The sequence below is a fragment of the Echinops telfairi genome, unplaced genomic scaffold (assembly GCF_000313985.2).
Source record: "Echinops telfairi isolate 266 unplaced genomic scaffold, ASM31398v2 ScPeMD7_70;HRSCAF=299, whole genome shotgun sequence".
NCBI lineage: Eukaryota > Metazoa > Chordata > Mammalia > Afrosoricida > Tenrecidae > Echinops > Echinops telfairi.
Window position 1 is genome coordinate 5,093,519 of NW_022103968.1, and position 21,015 is coordinate 5,114,533.

Below are 21,015 nucleotides of genomic sequence, written 5' to 3' on the forward strand. Positions count from 1 at the left end.
CAGATGCCTCGAGTTAGTTCTGACTCTTAGAGACCCCTGTACACCAGAACAGAGCCCCTCCCAGCCCTCCGCCGTCACTGTTGTTGCCACATTAGGGGTAGCCATGGTGCCAGTCCAACTGGTGGAGGGCCTCCCCCCTCCTCCCTGCCCCCGTTGTACCAAGCATGAGGCTCCTCCTCCCAGGCCTGGTACTTCTGACCGCGTGGCCACAGGGTGTTCAAGAACGCAGACCTAGACCTGGGCGAGGAGGCATCACGAGCCAGGCTGGTGGGCAGGGTCTCGGGAGAAATCAGATGAGAGTGCTATGCTGGCCTGAGTCGACCACCAAGACGGCCAGGGCCGCTGTGGGGGTCCGCCAGCTCCCTGCTGTGCTACTCCTAGGGGCTTTGGCTCCCCAGATCCCGTGGGGTGCGCCAAAAGCAGCCGACCGTGCCTCCACAGACATTCCGGAGTTCCGCAGTCAGCTTCCTGACCCACAAGGAGAGAGCCCAGGACCAGCAACCTGGGAGCCGGCGCCCATGGGAGGGAGACTCACCCGAGGCTGGGGATCCAGGAGCCCGGGGAGGCAGGCTCGTAGCACCCACGTGGGGGACGTGGAGAAGCACTTCGGGATAGGAAAGGATGGTCTCCATGGTGAACTCCCAAACACCACGGCAACCTTGGGCCGCTCTCAGTGAAATGGGCTTATGACGTCCCATCACCACTGAAGAAGACACTGCATTCAGGACCCTGGCTCTTTGGGAGAGGGGTAAGCAGGGAGGGACCCCTCATGGCCGAGGGGTGGCGAAATGCTCTGGGAGTGGCGAGTGCTGACAGTTGCCTGGTTTTGTGGGTCTGCTAAACACCGTGGGATCGCACCCTTTGAAAGGGTGGATTGGCTTGCAGATTTGTTTGTTGTTTGGGTCTTCCTGGTCCTTTGAATACTCTCTGCAAGCCACACCATCATTCCCTTGCACAGCTGGCGGGACACCACTCTCTTCGCAGCCCCCGTCTGCCCAGCAGCAGGTCCCTATCTCCTGTCCCACCACACTCCTCCTTGTTCTGGGACCTTGGTCCTCCTCCAAGTGACCTTGAGAGTAAAGTTGAGGAGCCCGCCCTCAGACACGCAGGTCAGGGGCAGGCCCCAACTCTCCCTGGAAGCACCACGCACCCTTGTCAGTGGCCAGTGTAGCACCAGCATGGGGTCATTTACCCAGTAAAGATGGCAGACCAGCCCAGAGCTGTGCTTCTAAAAGAACACAGTGCTAGTGTAACAGGCTGTGCCCCTTGGCCCTCTGTTTCTCACACCCAACTCACTGCCCCTGAACTTGACCTCACCTACCACCACCACCACCCTTGGTGGCCAGTCCAGTGTCTGCCCCATCCTCCTCCCCTCCCCCTAGAGGAGGAGGGACCCAGAGCTGCCATCTTGACCTGGCCAGAAGAGGTGACCTTTCCCTCCAACTCTACCATGGGCCAAGCGTTGGCCTTACATGCTATCCTCTTAGATGACTGGAACTCCCACGTGTACAATGCAGTATCTCTGGTGCTCAACTCAGAACAAGTGTGTGCTTATCCAGCTTGGGGCCAGCCAGGGCTGCGAGACTATCAAAGCTGTGCCTCTCAGAAACCCCGAATCCTTGCATTTTATGGCCGCTGTTGTTTCCAACCATCTCTAGGGCTCAATGATTAATTATGCCTAAGACAGTCCAAAGCAATTATTTAATTAAGCTGTCTTACAGGCTGCCAATTATGTGGCGCTCAGGGAAGGCCTTCCCCCTGGCTTCCCAACATCTGGCCCTTGGATGACTTAAGAGATAAAAGGAGATATGAGAGCATTTTATGACTAAGTAACAATTTCTAGAAAATTTCCATTAAGTAGAAACCTTTCTGGGTAATCTGCTTCTCCTGGTTAGAACTGGATCTGTCTGCCTCTGAGGGGCGGTCAGTGGGTTGCAATCGGGTGCACAGTAGGAAAGCGAGGGAGAGGGGTGTGTTGATTCCGTTTGTTTTTTAGCGAGGGAAGGAGAGATCCCATTTTATAGCTTTCTTGCCTGTTCTTTAAACATGTCCATTGCAGCTCCATAAGGTGACTCTCAGTCGGGTGGGGGGCGGAGGGAGTGTTAAAAAGCACCCAGAGATCCTTCAGTTACTGCAAACCACTTCTGCCTCCCCGGCTCTGAAGAGTCATTTGGCTGGTGCAGTTTAGCTGTGGGGCAGTCTCTCATTGCGGCACATCTTGGTGTGATCTCTTCTCATTAAGGGCCTAAGTATCTTAGGGACATGACCTTTCTGTGTCCCCCAAGACTCGGACGTCACAGAAGAGCCACTCAATGGATGGGGTAACCCAGCTGGTCAACAGCAGGTTGACAAGTGCATATTTGGTTGGCTCGTAGGGTCAGAGTATGTTCTAGCAGACCTGATTTATGTCACCCCCATCCGTGTCCTTCACAGGAAATGGACACTGTATTCCAAGTGGGAGGTGGGTGGGAACCCTGGGTAGAGCAAGCCTATGGGTGCCAAGTGTCCTGCAGCAAGCTCTCCTCGTGTGCGTGTGTGATTGATTGATCCATTCATTCATTCATCGGTAATTACCACACTATTCCAAACTCTTTCATTGTGCTCTTGCCCACCTCCTAGATGACCCGACCCAAAACCAAGTCCTCTGTCATCAAACAGATAGATGCCAACTCTTGGGGACCCTCCAGGTGGGGTTTCTGAGACCATGAGCCTTTACAGGGGCAGATAGCCTCCTCTTTCTCCCTTAGAGCAGCTGGTGGGTCTGAACCACCGGCCTCGCGGTTAATGAACCCAAGCTTACACTGGACACACCACCGGGACCCTGAGCTAGAGACGGAGGTCTGATATAGACACAAGGTTTGTACACACTGGAAGACAAGACAGCGCCTGTGACTGTGTGTTTGATTTGGACGCTCTCTCTATGGTTAAGATCATCGGGAACCCGCCCTGGGCTCCCTCCACGCTGGACCGGGCTGCCCACGCCAGCACTCGGCTCAGAGAGCCTTGGGTAGTTCTCCCTGGCAGCAGGAGAGGGCTTTAGAAGCACCGTGGAATGGGTCCACCAACCTGTCATTCCATTGTTGTCCATGAACCTTTTCACATCCTCTCCTCATGTCTCCCCTTGTTAACGCCGTGGCATGCGCCAAGGAGCCACGGACAGTAGCCAGGGTGCCCAGCAACAGAGATGTCTCACAAGGCGCTGCTGCTGTGACCTGCCGTCCAGGCAGCTCTGACTTAGGGCCAACCCATGTATGCCCATAGGAAATGTGGCATCATCTTGTCCCGCCTTCGCTGGTCCCCCAGGGCCAAGGCGACAGCCACGTGGGTTCCGAGTGCCGCCCAACCCAGGGCTCCCTTCCAGCTCTCTGCCGGGCAGCGTTCTCTTGTGTAGGAAGGACACTGTTCGATTCTCAGGAACGGGTCTCCAGGCCTGTTTCCTCTCGAGGGACGCCCTGCTGGCCTTTGAAAGACTGGTGACGGGGGTTTCCCGAAGCCCCGCACAGGGCAGCACGACGACTGGGAGGGGTGGGGCGAAGTAAGGGACCTTCCTGGAATGTCCAGACCTTGGCAAACATGCGTCATCACGAGCCCAAGTCTGGTGTCTGCCCTTAGGAAGCGCAAAGAGCATCGCTGTGGTTTGAGCCCCGACGTGTGACGTCATGGGGCTGAAAGTGCTAACGAGAAGACATGTCCACCTCCCGGAGCAGAGCTTACTGGCGAAGGAGCAAAGGGCAGAGAGGGTCACACAGCTAGCCGGCATGTTGTTGGCATGTTGTTGTCGTTGTCAGGCGCCTTCATGCCGGTGCCCACTCAGCCACCCTGTGCACATCAGCACACAGCACTGCCCGGTCCCACGCCACCCTCAGTCCTTGCTGTGCTTGAGCCCATTGCTGCAGCCACAGGTTGGAGCCAATGGCCACTTCGGTCTCAGCCAGGAACCCAGGGGAGTCCCCACCATGGTCCTCCTCTCCTGGTCCACTCTCAGCCAGAGCAAAACCAGAGGCCCAACCGCAGCCTCCATGTCCGGACGCTCCTGGACTGACGGTGGGCACGCGATGTACACGCCTCCCACAAGGCAGTAAAGGCAGAAACCTTTCACTCGGCCGATTCGGGAGTCCCAGGGCGGTGCACGTGGGTAACTGGAAGGCCGGGGTTCGAGCCTGCCTCGGAGGGAGGAGCTGCCAACCTGCTGCTGCTGCAGAGTGCCTGCTGCTGGGCGGTGCCTTGGTGGGGCACTGGGCAGTCCCCTGAGGCACGCCAGGTCAGCCCGACAGCCTCGAGGTCCACATGCCAGCTCCCCTGCAGGTCTGAGAAAACGGGGCTCATCACAAGGCAACATTTGGAACTGGGATTTCCTTTTAAAAACTCCAACTGCAAGAACAGGGCACAAGGATTTCCTCCAGAGGGTTAGCTCTCGCTTCCTCTGGTGGTGTCGTTACTTTCAAAGCAGATGAAATATCTTCTGTCAATGTTTCTTCCTGGCACTGTAACTTGAGAAAGTTTAAACACCTCTCTGTCTCTCCCCTCTCCCCTCTCGCCTTCTCTCTCTCTCTCTCCCTCCCTCCCTCCTTCCCTCCCTTCTCACGCACACACACAGCACACCATGCAAAACGCTGCCTCTTCTCTACCATAAAGCATTCCAAACAAACCAGCAAACCTCTCAGCCTCACTTTTAAGAAAATATGCAGAGTGAGCCTGCGCAGGCCTGTGGCCACGGCCTGTCCTTTCTGATTAGCACCCACGACCGTAAATAAATTGGGCCTTCTGAGTCCGCTCCCACTCTCGTTAAGAACCGTGCGTTCTTTTCCCTCTTCTTTTTCAACAGGGGACTTGTTATGTTCGAAAATAAAACCTACACCTTAGAACCCATGCAAGCCGACGCCGGCAGATACAAGCTCATCCCCGCGGAGAAGCTGAAGGGCATCGTGGGGTCTTGTGGGTTCCACGGCAACGCCTCGGGCCTCTCTGTGGACAGCTTGTTCCGGCCACCACCCTCCCAAAGGCGGGTAAGAAGGGGCAGGGGACACCCGATGGTGTGTTTATAGGGAGCCAGTGCTCATGGTACGGACACCGTGCCGTGACATGGATGGGTGTCTGGATGGCAGAAGCCCTCCCCTGGTCTGAGGGCAGTTAATACCAAGTTAATTCTGTGTGGACAGAGCTTTTCCAGGTTCATAAACCTCCACCCTTGGTCTTGCAAATGGTGGCCAAAAGTACCCCCTCAGATGTGCTGGGGAAGCCTCACAGACCCCAGCTCACCCCTCATACGTCTTTACGAGGTAGGTCCTGATGGGCAAGACCAGACCGGGCCCTGCCCACTCTCCAGAGCTCTTGTCCTCCTGGAAGAAACAACGCCCAGGTCCCCTTGTTGGCACGGTGGTCTAGCAATTAGGGCCCTGCTTGCAGGTGGCAGGGAACCAGTCTGCACGTGCGTTTTCCGGGAGTTGTCCATGTCCCCATGGAGTGAGGAAAGGCTTTGCTGGCCCCCAGTCCATCCTGTGAAGGCCTGTCCCCCTTATCCCTGGGGACGGTCCAGGCTTTCTGCCTCCTGCTCAGGAAGGTTCTTCCCTGTTCGCGTTCCTCGGTGCCTTGGCTCACTGAGGATCTGTCCGTGATGTCTCCAGTCTGTTCTCTCCTCTGGGTCTGACCTGCCCTTTTGAGAACTCAGAAGTGATACGGCTTAGTGCCCACCCCTGCTCTGGGGTGGCATTGCCTTTAGCAGAGGAAGCTTGGTTTCTGAACAGGATTGCACTGTCAATGGGTAGGGGTTAGGCATCCGACAGATTTTCAGGGAGACAACATCTAGGCTATGGCAGCATGTTCCCAAGATGCCTGTGGCAGCGGCACATGACCTTGGCTTCCTTTTCTGCCCGCTCCCACAGAGGGCGGTGCACACGCCTTTCAGGGGCCTTGCCTCACCTTGGCCTAGTGCTCTCTGGGGGAGTCAGGGCACAGGGGTCAAACACTTGGCTGCCAGCTGACAAGGTCAGGGGTCTGAACCCACCAGCCACTTTGCTGAAGAAGGATGCAGCAGCCAGCATGGCTTCCTCACGATTGCAGCCTGGGAGACCCTCAGGCAGGTTCATCTGCCCTGTTGGGTGTAGGGGGGGTCATCAGTGTCTCAACAGGTAGTGGGGGTGGGAAGGAGAGGGAGTCTGTGTGGAAACCCCAGGGGACTGGGCATACCTGGGAAGGTAGCCCTCACCCTCCAGCTCAGGGGAAGGTTTGCCACCTGCTTTTCTCCGGAGGGTCACGGCTTTCTGAGTTGAAGTGGCATGGACTAGCACTGTGGCCCCACCTCGTGTTTACGTGAAGTTTGGCTCCTCAGACCCTCAGTGGCTGCAGACCTAGAAGATGTCTGCTCACCCGCCATCAGCGAGTCCAACATCTCCATTGGGCGCTGAGCCTCTCCGCCTCCAAGAGCTTGTGGGATACACGTGCTCCGGGTTGAGAGATTCACACTTGACAGTTTAACCGACAGTCAGATGTTTTTGCCATTTCATTACAAAGAGGAGCGTGGTCTGTACTTGCCAGTCATATTTTAATTCTTTAACTACACTGGGTGTTCTGGGAGCTGTGATTGGCAAGGTAATTTTCAGTCAGTTGGACTTGCACGCAGACATGGCAGAGACCTGAGTAACCGTTTTATTTTGTTAATCGTGCAGATTGAAATGTAAATGAACCTGTCCCATGAAAAGGGAACCTGTCTCCTGCACTTCCACTTAGTGCTCCCTATCCCTCTCCAGAAAGCAGTTTTTCCTGGAAGGCAGAGAAAGTGCCCTGGATTCAAAGCACAGGGATGAACAGGCCATCACAAAAACCATCTTTGGACCGAGTGGCGTACTGGGGGCTGGAAATTGTGGGGAAGAGACCGTTTGGGACAGCGTCTGTAGGTCGTTACTGTTGGCACCTCAAGTTGTCCCGACTCATAGCAGCCCCACATACAACGGAAGGACCACTGCCCACTGTGCCCAGCCCCGCAGGGATTCCCGTCTGGCCCATTATCAGAATCGCAGTGTCCACCCAGCTCACCCAGGGCTAGGCCCTTCCCTGGGCATGTCTTCCTCCCAAAAGCCATGAAGTCTGGCCATCCTGGCTTCTTAAAAGCAGCAGCCGGCCTGTACATCTTCCGGGAGAAATCTGCTGATTCTCCTGACAGCCCCCACCCCAAAAAACAAAAAGGACTTCCCTGCCATGCAGTCACTGCTGACTCATAGCGAACCCCCCACCCACCCCCCGCCCGTGGGTTTCTGAAGCTGGAACTGTTGACAGGAGTAGAAAGCCCAGTCTTTCTCCAGAGGAGCTGATGGTGGTTTTGAACTGCCGGCCATTCAGAGCGCAGCCCGATGCGTAACCACTGCACGCCGTGGTATGACTATTCATTAAAACCGTGATTCATAGGAATCTGTTCCTCTTCATCTGTTCTCCAGTTTTCACACGCATAGGAGGCACTGGAACATACCCTGGCCTGAGGCAGTCGTCCCCAGTCCTCCCAGGGGACATTGTTTAACCCTTTAGAGAGAGCTACTGCAGCAGGTTGGCCCAAGGCTGTACATTGTTCATTTGGATTCTCGGCTGCTGCTTCCCTGAGCATTGACTGTGGAGCTGCGTAAACGCAATAACTTCCATCTTGCTCCATTCAGTTGGACGTTGCGCACTGGTCCAGTTGCAAGGATTGTTATTTTCTTAGGGTTGAGATGTCACCCCTCCTGAAGGCTGCAGTCTCTGGTCTCCATCAGTAAGTGCTCCGAGGCCTGTATGGTAAATCTGAAAGGGACGTACGTGTGCAAGTTATATGCCCTTTATCTGCCTCTCTCGGCCTGTGCTTTATACCGGAATCAGGGTAACTCATCCTCTGTGGGCCACAGAGCAGCTCTCTTAGCTTTTTACCGAATGCCCCTGCCCTCAGTCAAGTGGCTCAAGTCTTCCTGCCACCAAGCCGATGTCAACTCAGAGCAAGCCTACCGGACAAGGGGAGGCTTCGGGGACCAAATCCTTACAGGCGTGGAAGCCTCATCCATTTCTCAGGAAGTGGCTGGTGGCTTCCGACTGCCGACCTTGTAGTCAATGGTGGTAGGCATTTTCCACTTCTCTCTAAGATAACCACCCTCATAGCCTTCCATAGCTCCTCTGAGAGGCAGGCCCAGTACTCAGGTCTCCTTGCCTTGTGCAAAGAGCTGGTGCCGTGGAAGGCCCACAGGAAGCCTGCCTTTGGCTTCCTTGGCCCTTGGCTCTGAACCTCCATTCATATAAACAGAGGCCCCCAAATCCCAAAATGTGGCCCCCTACTGTCTCTCAAGTCTGTTAGCTCTCTGGGCGTATATACAGATAAGGGACAGATCTCCCTTGGGCCCCGGCTTTGGGGACACCATCTGAGCACCACCCGTGTGTCCCCAGAGCCATGCGGATCATCACACCTGGCCTGGTCAGCCCAGTCCCCTTTGCTTACCAAGTCTTCCGGCCTGTGCTGAGGCCAGCCTCCGGGAGACTGTGTCCCCACACATGCTGTCTGCGACACCTGCATGCAAGTCCTGGTGCGGGTGGCAGAGGTGACCTTTCTCAGCAGATGGAGCTCAGGGCTTCACTTCATAAATATGCAGGAGCTGACCTTGGGCTCAGGGCCTGCAGCTTCACTTGAGCTAATAATGACTTTCCCTGGCTCAGAGGAAGCTAAGCAAAGCTCCCGGCTCACTTTGCTGGTCTTACAGGAGCAGTGGTCTGGGCTTTGTGTGTTTTGGTGGCAGGAGTGTGTGTGTGTGTGTGTGTGTGTGTGTGTGTGTGTGTGTGTTTTGGGGGTGGGGGGATGAAAATGGCAGTCATTGGTTACACCACCCCAGACTTGAATCTGGTGACGCCCTGCCTCCATTGCTCCTGCCGCAGATGGGCCCCGGCTCTTGCCAGACAGCTGTGAGACCCCCTCACCGCTCTCTCAACTTGCCCTCACCTCACCCTATAACCCGTTCTCCTCTCAGCAGCCTGAGTGATGCTTTTACATAATGAACCCTTCGAGAGCTTCTCCGGCTTCACACGGCCCCTTGTCTTCTGTGCCGTGGCCTGCCCTCCCTGTCTTTGGCCTCGTTTCATTCCCTCTCCCTGCCCAACCACTGGACTCCCCACCCTGCCTGCTGCGAGAACACCCCAGGCTCTTCCCCAAGCCTAGGATCCCAGCTGTTGCTAACCCTTTTCCTGAAACAGTACTCCCCATCCCCCATGCCATGCTGCCCATATGCCCCACTTCCCCTCCTGCTTCTTCCCTCTCCTGGGAACAGTCTCCCTCACGGCATGTCCATGTCTGCACTTTTTGCTGCTCTGAGCCCTTCCCGATAGAACAGACGTGGGGAACCATTTTTCTGCCAAGGGCCATTTGGATATTTATAACATCATTCATTTGTGGGCCACATGAAATTACCAGGTTAAAAATCAGCCTGCTAAATTCAGTCAAACACTTAATTAACTTGCCCCTAAAGCAATGGCTGGGAGCCCTGGTGGTTAGGTGTTGATCTGCTAAATGCAAAGTCAGCAGTTTAAAACCACCGACTACTCTGAGGGAGAAAAACCGAGGCTTTCTACTCCTGTAAAGAGTTAAGAGTCTAAGAAACCCACAGGGGCACTTCTGCCCTGTCCTGGGAGGCTGATGGGAGCAGCATCAACCCCAGGCCAGTGACTGGGATGGGAACGTGATGGCTGGGATTGCTCTCTTTGGTGAGGTGTGTGATGTTAGCTGGTATCGATGATTTTTCAGGACTTTAGATGGCCCGAGGGCCAGATGTTCCCAACCCCTGCACTTGACTGTCAGCTTCCTGAGGGCATTGACCTTCAATAACCTTGAGTTCAGGTCCATTCCTGTATCCCCAACACCTATGGCAGAGCCGAGCATCCAGCGGCTCCCAGGAGATATTTGTGGGATGTATGCAGGTGGTCTAGTCCAGCTGCTAACCCAAAGGTCGGCAGTTCAAACATCCCCCACCCACCCACACACACACACACCCGTGGCTCCATAGGAGGTAAGACCTCATGACCTGCTCCTAAAATAACGCCAGGAGACCCTATAGAGCGTACTACTCCATCCCACAGGCCCCCCTGAGCCGGGCTCGCTGTGACAGCACACAGTAGCAATGCCTGTCTACGAGGAAAGGTACAAAGAGGATGCATTAGAACGTCAGTCTCCACCTGGTCTTCGGACTTACTGCTGTTGCTAGCGGCCCTGAAGTTGGCTATGACCCACAGCGCCCCCGGGCGCAGCAGAGTGACACCTTGTTCAGGCCTGCACCATCCCAGGCGCCTTGCTCCATTTGCTCTCCCTGCTGCAGCCACTGTGTAAGCCCGTCTCTTGGAGGCTCTCCTTCTCCCTGGCTGACCTTCTCGAGTACCAAGCACCGTGTCCTCCGGCAGAGACAGGTCCCTCCTCAAAGTGTGTCCAAGTTCAAGGTCAGCTACTCTGCACTTGAGTCGGGTGGACTTGGGTTGTGTTGGATAAGTTGCTGGCAGACTTCTGGCTGCAGGTTGTCTGGGGAATCGTCCATCTCTGGGAACACAGTTGTAAAGACTGGGAGAAGCCCCGGAGCAGGTTCCCGCCGGATCCAGGCTTCCAAGAAGGCGCCCCCCTCCGCCTTGGAGCAAGCATGGTTCAGGCCATCCTCAGGGGCTTTGGGGTCAAAACAAAGAGCTTTGTTCCTAACCCACAACATAAAAATCCCCACAAGCAACCCATTTCAAAAGCTGTTCTCCGTATCCAAACGTACGACAGGAGACCCTGGGCAAGCACAGAGCGAAGCCCTCGGCTCCTGCCTGGGAGTTGGTTAGTTCAGGCTCCCCGAGAACCCTCAGAAGACGGGCCTGGGTGACCCGTTTCTTGGAGAGCCCTGGCCCAGAAACCCCACGGAGCAGCCCGACACTGCCCACAGGGCTGGCCGAGCTGGATGCCCCAGCGACAATGCATCAGCATTATATTCCGCAGAACCAGTCATCCGAAACCGAGCCCGGGGGGAGAACGTGGTGGAAATCAGAGCCTCTGTGTGGGTGCTGCCGCAGACAGGATGGACCTCTGAGGCCGGGGACGGCCGTGCCCCCTCCTCCCGCCTTCCATGACTCAGTGGTTAAGCTTTGCCCGGAGTTTGCAATTGCCTGAATTCATGAGAATGCCTGCACTGCTCGGATAGCTGCAGGGACTGTCGGCCGGCCGGTCAGTCGGTCAGTCATGGTGCTCAGGGTTGGTTTGCATGATCTGGAAGCATAAGTGTTCTCACGGTGACCCGATGCCAGCTGGGACAGCCTGGCCGCTCCTTGCCCCCCTGCAGCAGCTGGGACGGGGGTCAATTTGTTTCAGTTTTTCCTGAGGAACCTCCTTGAGTGCTGTGGGTTTGTCTTTGGGGCTGCGCTTTCTCCAGCATCATGAGGCAAATCGGTTCCCAGCCAGAGGTCAGGGAGTCGTGGGGCCAGGAAAGAATTCCACGTGGTTCACACACCAGTGGGGACTGCTGGGTTCACGGGCATAGCCTTTATCAGCACATCCCGCGCTCCTTCACACACACCAGCCACACGTAGACTCGAGGCCTGGCCTCCCTTGTTCCCTAGCACGAGCACTGCCAGCACTGGCTTTGCCCTTCCCCCTACTTGAGGTCTGCAGGTTTCTTTAGGGACACCGAAATCCATGACTCAGCACGGCTGGGCGGCCAGGCGGGACCGAGCACCGATCCAAACCCTCTTCTTGGGAAAGTCTGTTTGGACAATCCCAGACGGCTAGGGATTGGTTTCAGAGAAGATGTTTCCCTGAGGATAGTGTGACTGGCAGCCTTCTTCCACGCAGGCATAAACCATGATGGCCTGTGTCTACGTGCGGCCAGCGTGCGCCGTGGACTTGAAATGGGGCGGGCAGCCCCCTGAGAAACCAACCCTGCCTAGGTCCCCTGGACCCCCCTCCCTCCCACCACATTTTACTGCAGGAACAGAAGGCTTTGTTTACTGTGTCTGATTTGTTTTTGTTTTGTTTGGGGACCACCCTCCATGAATGGCTGTTTTTCTCCCCTCCTCAAAATGCCTTCAGGAGTCTCCCACTAGGATTCACATGGTTCTGGATGTAAGCACAACCCACCTCGCCAGCTGCCTCCTTGGGAATGGCAACCCAGCCTCTTCTGCCTGAGTCGGCCCCATGCCCACACCTTGGCATCAGGTGTCCGTGTTCTCCTCACCGGCTCCATTCGGGCTAGATCTCTCTCTGGTGGTGTCATGCAGTCCCCCTCCTCCTCCGGCTGCTCCCCCCCTTTTTATTCTTCTCATTTTTTCTTGGAATTCTTTCTTTATGTTCCTTCTAGTCTAGTCCCCCTTCTTGTAACTTTCCACTGTGACATGGCTCTCACCAAAGCCATCCTGCGTGACTTTCAACAGCTTGCAGGTTCCCCTTTACCAAACGTTTCTCCCAGACCACCTCAGCCTGCCACTCTTCTGCCGGGATCTTTCCAGCCACCAGCCACAAGCAGTAGCTCCTGCAGGGCCCCTCTGGCCAGATCTCCTCACAAAAGTCAGGCTGTTTCTGCTCCAGGCACATACCCAGTACGCTGTTGCTCTCGGGACCGAGCAGGTCCCTTTATGTGGGCCACGAAGGAGGAGGCAGGGCACACCCGGATGCTCAATCAGTAGGAACATCTGGAAGAATGAGCATCTTTCTCCTTCAGGGATTAGGGACCTTCAGGTGTGCTACCTGTGGCCTGAGGTGAACTGCCACTGGCAAGCTCCTGTTCTGGAAAGAGCTTTGTCTCTTTGCTTGTTCTCTTTCCTAATGATCGTGACTTGTTCTGATTCTACTGGTTTCGACTCTCCGTGATAACAGCAGAAAGATTGCATTTCTGTCTCGGAATTTCCCAGAAGGAAGTGGGAACTCATCACTCATGCTAAGAGAGCTTTACACGAAGCTGAGGAGCGGGGCGGGGGAGGGAGGTCTTTAGGGTAGATTGTCAAGAGGAGGAAAACCAGTGAAGCAGATCGATTAGATAGCTAGATGGAGAGGTGGATGGATGATAAACATTGATAGGATTGCAAAACCTGCCAAGCCCCAAGTCTGGGGGTCAGATGTCAGACTAGAGGCTTCTCCAAGCTCAAGTAGCTGTCGGGGCTGACGAACCCAAGATCAACAGGTCAGGTGACAGGCTACTGGCACAAGTCCCAGGAAACGGAGGTCAGTTGATGACCAACTGGATTCATGATTCAGAGGAAAAACAAAAAAGCCAGCCAGCTTTGCCAGAACACCCATCTCTGTGGGGTGCAGGCCACACCCCTGAGGGAACGCCATCTCAAGTGATTGGCTGCTCAGAGCAGATCTGGTCATAGAGGTGATCACATCAGATGGCTGCATGGGTGATGAGAACGTCGATGCAGAGCCACATTACATCGTAACTGCCAAGCCCCTGAGGAGCCTGGCTTGGCCAGCTTGACACACAGCCTGAACCATCGCAGAGGTGGACTTTGAGATGAAAGGGAGGTGTGGGAGTCTGGTAGGGGTGTAGGGAGATAGATCTTCTCCTTGGGGATGCCATTGGATTGGGAGACATTGCCCAGTGCCTGGAAACTGACCTCCCTTGTCCTTTGGCAGCATAAGAGACAGACCCTGAAGATGACCAAGTACGTGGAGCTGGTCATCGTAGCGGACAACCGAGAGGTAAGAGCACGACAGAATAGCCCACAGCAGTAGATTCCCCAAAAATAAAATAAAAGCATTGGACAAGTTGTGACTAATTTTGACCAACCCCATTTGCTCCCAAGCCTTCAAAGTGTGGGAAACAACTCCTTGATAAAATGGTCTTCTAGTCGCGAGTTGAATGGGGGAGATTTTGAGATGTCGCGCCCGATGCTATAAACTAAGAACAAGAAGTGCAGAAACAGCCAAGGCGGCCCTGTAGCTTTGTTTGTCCTGTTTTCATAGGCAGCCTTGACTTACTGTGTGCTGTCAAGCAACCCCGTAGAAGAGAGAGGGACTGCCCCTGGGGGTTAGTTCCTGAGACTGTCACTGGGCTTTTGTCCCATGATGCAACGGCTTCTGGTGGCTTCACAGCCCAGCCCTCAGTCCTTGCTCCACCAGGGCTCTGATCCCATTGTCTGCTTAGACCTGAGCTTAGGTGGCCCTGAGCTCGTGAGCGGGAAGCCGGCTGGAGGAGGACAGGTGGCTCAGGTGGTTTCTGCTCCCTCCAGCCGGGTTGGTTGACTAGTGGCCATGAGCTTCCATGACGTTTATGACTTCTTGTTTTAAAATACGAAATGAAAGAGAATTTTCCCAGGAAGCTAGATTCGAGCTGATGATATGAAATATGGCTTTGGGCTGCTGCTAGCCGTCGGTCTTTGCCAAAACACGCCATGCTGCTGTCACTTTGCGCCCCCTACCGACTTCTCAGCAGAGCCTTGGCCAGGGTGGCTTCTAGGGGGTCCGCAGCAGGAAAGACTCCTCAGTAGGCTGCAAACTCACTTTACCCAGAGTGCCCAAGGGAAGGGTCCCTGATATCCCCGAAGCCCAGACTGGTTTTCCAGCTCCCAGGAAGATGAGAGCTGAAGGATCTCCTTGCTGGCAATAATGCTGACCTTTTACGTCCTTAAGTTTCAGAGGCAGGGAAAGGACCTGGAAAAGGTTAAGCAGCGATTAATCGAGATCGCGAATCACGTTGACAAGGTAAGCTCTTTTCCGGGAAATTAAATCACTCAGAGCCCATAAATGTTCAGAAATGAGGGAATTAGGAGCATGTCATCTGACCGAGCAGGAAGGCAGGTGCAAACTAGGCCCTGGGCTGGCATTCAGTGGCCCGTCCCCTGAGCCCAGGGGGAATCCACCAGGAGCCACCAGACCAACGTTCTCTGGACTGTGGTCTGGGGAAGACAGTCCCCTCTGGGCTCTCTCCTAGATACCCAGAACTCCACCAGCTGTGTCCAACCCTGCTGAGCATTCCCACACTGCACCCCTTACCAGAATCCCACAGCCAACCGGGCATCGAGACACTGCATCTTGCGCTCACGTGGGCGGTGCTGCTCTCGCTTGAGGTGCACCGCCCTGGAGCGAGATCTGGCCTTAGGCTTCTTCTGCTGTTGGAAAGCCCCTCACAGGGATGAAGCGCAGGTCAGGGGTTCACCCTCCTGAAGAGGATTCCAGAGATGGAAGGAGCCCCGGTGAGCATTTGCTCCACAGACTCCTCACACCACCGGTCCACACGCCTGTCCTTCAGCCATGCACGGTGCAGGACACCTCACACTGTCCCCTGTCCCTCGACAGTTCACACTGTGGCCCTTTCGGTCCACCACTCATGTTTATCAGAGAGCTCCATCCTGTCCCCTGTTCTTTGAGACCATCTGGTGTGGGAGAGAATCTTCTCGGGAGAGTGCTGGGGGTGCCTGGCCATCTTCAGGGGGTCTCTTCAGAAGCCACCAGCTGAGTCTCCTGTCCTGAAGCTGCCCAGGGTGCCAGCAAGACCCTGTCTCCTGCTTCAGGGTGGTGTGAGCAGAGGGCGTGCAAATCCCCAGCATCTTACACAAAGATGTTAAAGCTATGTGTGCAAAGGGCTCTGTTGTCTTCCAAGTGAGTTTCCAGAGTGCCAGGAATATGGAGGAGTAGGCCCTTCCGGAGACCTGGCTCTGATCAGCAAACCCGCGTGAACCGGCTGAGCCTGAACACCGGCATGAAGCAGCCACGGTCCCTCCGCTGGAGGGGCACCTAGGGCAGAGGACTGATTCACAGAGCACTTAGTGGTGTGTCCCCCGCCCCCTCCAGCAGTATGATGTCAGGCTCCACTAGGAGTGGCCCTGCAGAAGGTCTGCCTTGGTCCCCACAAACCTGCATTCCAAGACTTGCTGCAGGTGACCGAGGAGCCCAGACGGGACCAGGGCAGTGGAGATGAAACACGTGACTGGGGCCCTGAGTGCCCCTCAAAGCCATCTTGATTTGAAGCTGCCATCACCAGAGAGGCCGGCGTCTGCAGGCAGAGGGGGGAGACAGTGGGTGGCACAAAGAGGCCTGCCCTGAGTGTGGAGGCTGGAGAAACTCAAGACCAACAGGGCAGGTAGGAACCAGGTCGCGTAAGAAAAGACATGAACCTAGATAGGGCCCAGGGGCAGGAGGAGAACGGGGCTTGGAGGTGATTGAAGGGAAACTGCTGTGAGTGACTGCACTGATTGGTAACTAGGTCAGGCTCTCAGTGTTGGGCAGATACCTCAGACGACACTGCCGTCTCCATCTGACAGCAGAGGAAGCCGTGCTTTGCAGCGGGCCAGCAGGTAGGCGACACCTGCTCACGTCGTATGGACAGCAGGAGAGGAGTCCATGCTCACCTCCCTGGCCCCCAGCAGGGCCTCTTGGCCTTGCTTAGCTCCACCTTGTGTGAGTCTGGTACAGGAAAAGGCAGGACTTTGGCCAGCAAGGAGCAGGGTCTGAGGATAGTAGGAGCCCAGGACACTGGGCTGTCTTCTCTAGTACCAAACAGATGACACTTCTGGGCCCATGGGTGCAGGGAGCCAAGGACAGGGAGGAGGAATGGGGTGGGACAATTTGAGCTGCTTTGGAGCTCAGAGAGACGTGCCCAGGTGGAACGTCTCAAAAGTCAGGGAAACCAAGAAGAACCAGCATCCTGAGGGGGACGTGACATTGAGACCCACGCTTGCTGATGGACCTTCAGCAGCTACTTTTGCAAGTTTGTCTTCATCCCAAAGCCCAGTGGATGCCGGAGGACCCCTTGAAAAGGCATGTCCTTCTGGCCCTGAGAGCAAAGAAACAGCAGGTCCTGGGGGTTTATGTCGAGAGACAACACCGAAGTTAGCATTGGGTCTCAGTCCTGGCTGGACATGAGGCTGCCCAGAAAGAGCATTGTTTATGTACAAGTGTACGAGGTGTTGGTTCTTAAACCCTGGCTCCCTGGGTGGAGCGGTCAGGAAATGGTCTGTGCCACCCATGGTGCTGACCTGCTGCAGGAGCGCTGACAGATGCCTGCGCTGTGAGCAGGAGCCCCCATGACCTGGAAGGGCAGTGGTGGAACAACGGGAAGGTGTGCATTCTTCTTGGGCTTCGGAAGCAAGAGGAAACCATGAGCAGTCCTGAGCCCAGATGGGAAATGGCTCAAATCCCCTTTTAAAAAGTGATGCTGTGAGCCCTTCTCTGTTTGCTCTTGTCTGCGTTTTGTCTACATGATACCTTGCTTCCATTTGCAAAACTGGAAAGGAGGAACTGGGGGCTCGTCAATAACGTGCACTGACAATTATAGGCCAGGATGCCCACAGAAAGTCTTTCTGGTGGGCATGAGCTGATCCGTGGTGCCCACAAGCTGATGATGCTGTCTACTCCCCGGAGGGCCCTGATATGGACACCCGGGTGCCTTAGACTGCCTGGAACCCTCGAAGTCCAGTCACCAGTGACCGCTGGTCTCTGTGGAAGGATCCGCATGTCAGTCTGGCAACTTCACAACGGGGACTGTCCTGGCGCAAGAAAGGACGGTTGTTCCAGGGGCAGCTTCCCCATTGGCTGGAAGGCTGGCTCTCCGTGGCCACTCTAAATTCATAACCGCTTGGCCCACCCAGACTGGAAGGCAGAGAAGTGATTCCGCCGCGGTCAAGGTGACATTCCGGAGCATTGGGAGGGCCCCTCTGTCAGTGGAGCAGGGAAGGAGGCTGGTGCTCTGACCTCCCTGCCAGCCGTGGGCAGCTGGCTCTGAGAGGAGTCACCCGGTCCTGACTCGGCAGTGGTGGCAGCAGCGGGGAGCGCACCTGCGTAATGAAGAACTGGCTGACGCTGTGCTTCCGGAGCCTTCTGCCTCAGCCCGTCCAACAAAAGCTGCATGGAGAACTGAGCAGGTGTGGATTCTGCAAGGCCGGGCCCCCGGTGACCCCCTGAAGGACCTCCTCTTCTGTGTGACTCCTGTTTCCAGGAACATTCACGCTGGTGGGAGACATGCCTGCCCTCTGCGCCCCATCAAATTGCCTGAAGAAAGCCAGTGCCCTCGGGGGCTGCCCCCCAGGAGACATGTCCTTCAATCCCAATCTTTGGGCCCAGGCACCTTTCCTCCAGAAAAGCCCACCTGAGCTGCTGTTGCCCCAATTTCTCAGCAGGTCAGTGTGCCGTCGTCAACAGGACCCCTGGCTGAGTGCCCTGTGCGCTGGGCCCCTGGTGGTCTGCGAGCATCTTGGGGCCAGCCGTGGTGGGCATGCAAGTCCTCTTGGCGCTGCCAGGGTCACACGTCGTGCACAACAAGAGAGGAGGCCGTATTGGTTTGTTCGTATGCTGCTGTGTTTGGAGGAGAGTCCATTCAGCTGTGTATCTGACTGACATGTCCACGTACGTTCTGGGGCTTGTGGGCCTGAGGAGGCCATTGCCCGGCTCCGTGTGCTCTGTGCGGGCCTGGCAGCTACTCTCTGGCTAGAGTCACAGTGTGCCATCTCAGAAGACATTCTCAGAGGCGAGTCACTGCGTGCTGTGACGCATGGGGCCCAGCCCTGCCCGTCATGGCCATGGCTGAGTCTCCTAGTCCAGTGTCCTTGGCCACGGTTCTTAAGCCACAGGGCCACCATGAGGATCGGGAGAGCTTTAGCACTCACTCCCGAATGAGTGCCTTGGACATTGTCAACTCTCATTCTGCCTTCGTGCTGATCGCTTCCCAAGAAGAACCTTCAGGAATCCACTGCCGCCACTCCCGCCCACCCTGCCCCACCCCCGGGCAGGAGAGTGACCATCAGTGCATGAGGGGCTGATGGGAGTGGGACCCGTGTGCAGTTCACCGGTGACGCCACGTCTGGGGAGGAGAGACTGTCTCAGAGCATCCAGGATGAGCTCTGCTGATCGGACGAGAGGTGGTGCTGAGAGTGGCGGACCTTCCTTGTTATGAAAAGCCCCCGCTGGGAAAGGATGACAAGACCTCCGACCCCATGGAGAAGCCCCTTCCCCACTTGACAGGTGACAGGCAGCTGATTCTGAGGACTTCCCTGAGCAAACCAGGGTGGGTGTCTGCAGCGTATATCCCGCATGCCAGCCTTCTGATCGCTGTCGCTGTGCCCCTCCTAGAGCCGCAGCTCCGCCTCCCAGCCGGGGGACAGCAGCCAAGCACGGCCTTTTAGGGCCCCCCAAGGCTTCCAGGAACCAAATCTCACCGGCAAAGCCTGGCCCGGGAGCTTGCAAGAGAATAGCACAGGCCAAGCCGGTCCTGATTAAAAGCAAGCCATTGGGCAGCCGTTTAGTCATGTAAGTGACTCATTAGCTTATTAATGTAATGCCCATAATTGTTATCTGCTTGGCGCTTCGGCGGACGGCCGCAGTCAGCTCACATTCTGCAGTGGAGACAGGGCTCTCTCGGGGTCCCCCGAGGACCTGATGCTCTCCAGATGACTGTGGGAGACGAGCGAGGGGGAAGCCGGAGCCAGCTCACGGGGCCTGGAATCGGGGTCAGCTGCGCCACGGGGGAGGGGGAGTGTCCTGGATGCTAGCTCACTGCCCTGGAATGGAGCTCAGCATGTTGTGCGCATCCCCCCATACCCCAGCTGCTTCTAACGGCGGAGAAGGGGGCCCTGCGCGTGCGGGCAGGCAGCCTGACCCAAGCTGGTGGTGAAAACGACCCTTTTGCCTTGGCCGCTGGGATTGCCAGTGAATGAGACACTCTCCTCCTGTGTCGCCCCAGCTACACAGGCTCTGGAAGACTCCACAATCATCGGGAGCCTCGCCTGCCCTGAAAGTGCACTGGGCTCCCCCAGTCTGGGTGACACAGCAGGGTCCAGCCCATGGCCCCAAGCCCAACCCCTCATCCCACCAGAGTGAAACCCCCAGAGAGCGACACACGGAGGCACAGACCTTGACACCATTCCTACAGAAGACCCAAGAGGCCATTGTCTTCAGGGCATCCGCAAATTCATGTAGAACGCCCATTATCTTTCTGTCCCCTTTTCCCCAGGGACTTATGACCCCACCCCTCCTCCCCACCCCACCTCTCCAAAGACCAGACAGAGGAGCCCTGATGGTACCGTGCAGACTTGTGGAGCTGATGACCGAGAGGTCTCTGTGGAAAACACCCCCATCCCCTGCTGCTACGCAGGAGACCGATGAGGCTGGGTCCGTGAAGAACTGCAGCTCAGCACCCAGGGGGTGATCCTCCTGTGTCGCACGAGGACTCACGGCACCATGCGTTGGGCCAGATCCAGGAGGCCATCTAGCATCCTCAGGATTCCTGGTCCACGCAGAGTACGCCCAGCCCTGGCTAAGGGCGGGGCGGGAGAGCTGAGACCTACCGTGAGTGGTTTCAGAAGACGCGTCCCGCCAGCCTCACCAGCTTCTACTTAAGCGCTCACGCGCTTGGCCACTGGATAAAGAACGGCCATGGGGTTCCAGAGGGACCGGCCGGTGCACGGGTTATCTTGAAGGCGCTGGATGTGTTCCCTGAATCAAAACCTCCGCGGTTGATTTCAGGCGGCGGATTCTGATCGTGACCCCCAAGTCTCGAGCCTTTGCTGGGAAATGAACCCAGGTTCCTTTGCTGGACGTCGGCGATGGGACATTTTGCTTGTGACGAACAAGGATTGTGCTTCTCCTCAACGTGGTTTTCCTTGCCGTAGACACTAACTGGTGGCCTTTAGCTATAGCGTGCATCTATATGCACATTTTAAGTGAATCCTTTGAAGCGAGGGTTCTGTGCAAAGCCGAGCAGACCATAGAAATGCTAATCATTGTCACAGCAAAGTGATCAATGGCGTCAGAGATTCCACCTAACGCAGCTCATGCATCCCCCCCCCACACACACACCCCGCATGATTGTGTACATTCGAATGGCCCCGTGGGGAGGAGGGAAAGGAAGAGGAAGGCAGCGTGCCCCACCCCCCTAGATGATGTTCCAACCGTGCAGCTGGGCACTGCGCTGGGCAGCGTGCTCCCCACAGGTGACCCGTGTGCTCAGTTTTACAGAGCCCTGAACATCCGCATTGTGCTGGTGGCGGTGGAGGTGTGGACCGACATTGACAAGTGCGCCATAAGCCAGGACCCCTTCACCAGCCTGCACGAGTTCCTGGACTGGAGAAAGA

The 21,015-nt window shown here is 56.1% G+C and overlaps 1 protein-coding gene across 1 annotated transcript in view; it reads left to right on the top strand.

Moving 5' to 3' along the window:
- The window catches only part of ADAM12 (ADAM metallopeptidase domain 12), a 286,161-nt gene that overhangs the window by 195,379 nt on the left and 69,767 nt on the right, over nt 1–21,015 (top strand). Inside the window, 4 exon segments of the mRNA XM_045291382.1 lie at nt 4,826–5,006; nt 13,586–13,651; nt 14,582–14,653; nt 20,892–21,013. Coding sequence (XP_045147317.1) covers nt 4,826–5,006; nt 13,586–13,651; nt 14,582–14,653; nt 20,892–21,013 — 441 coding nt within the window.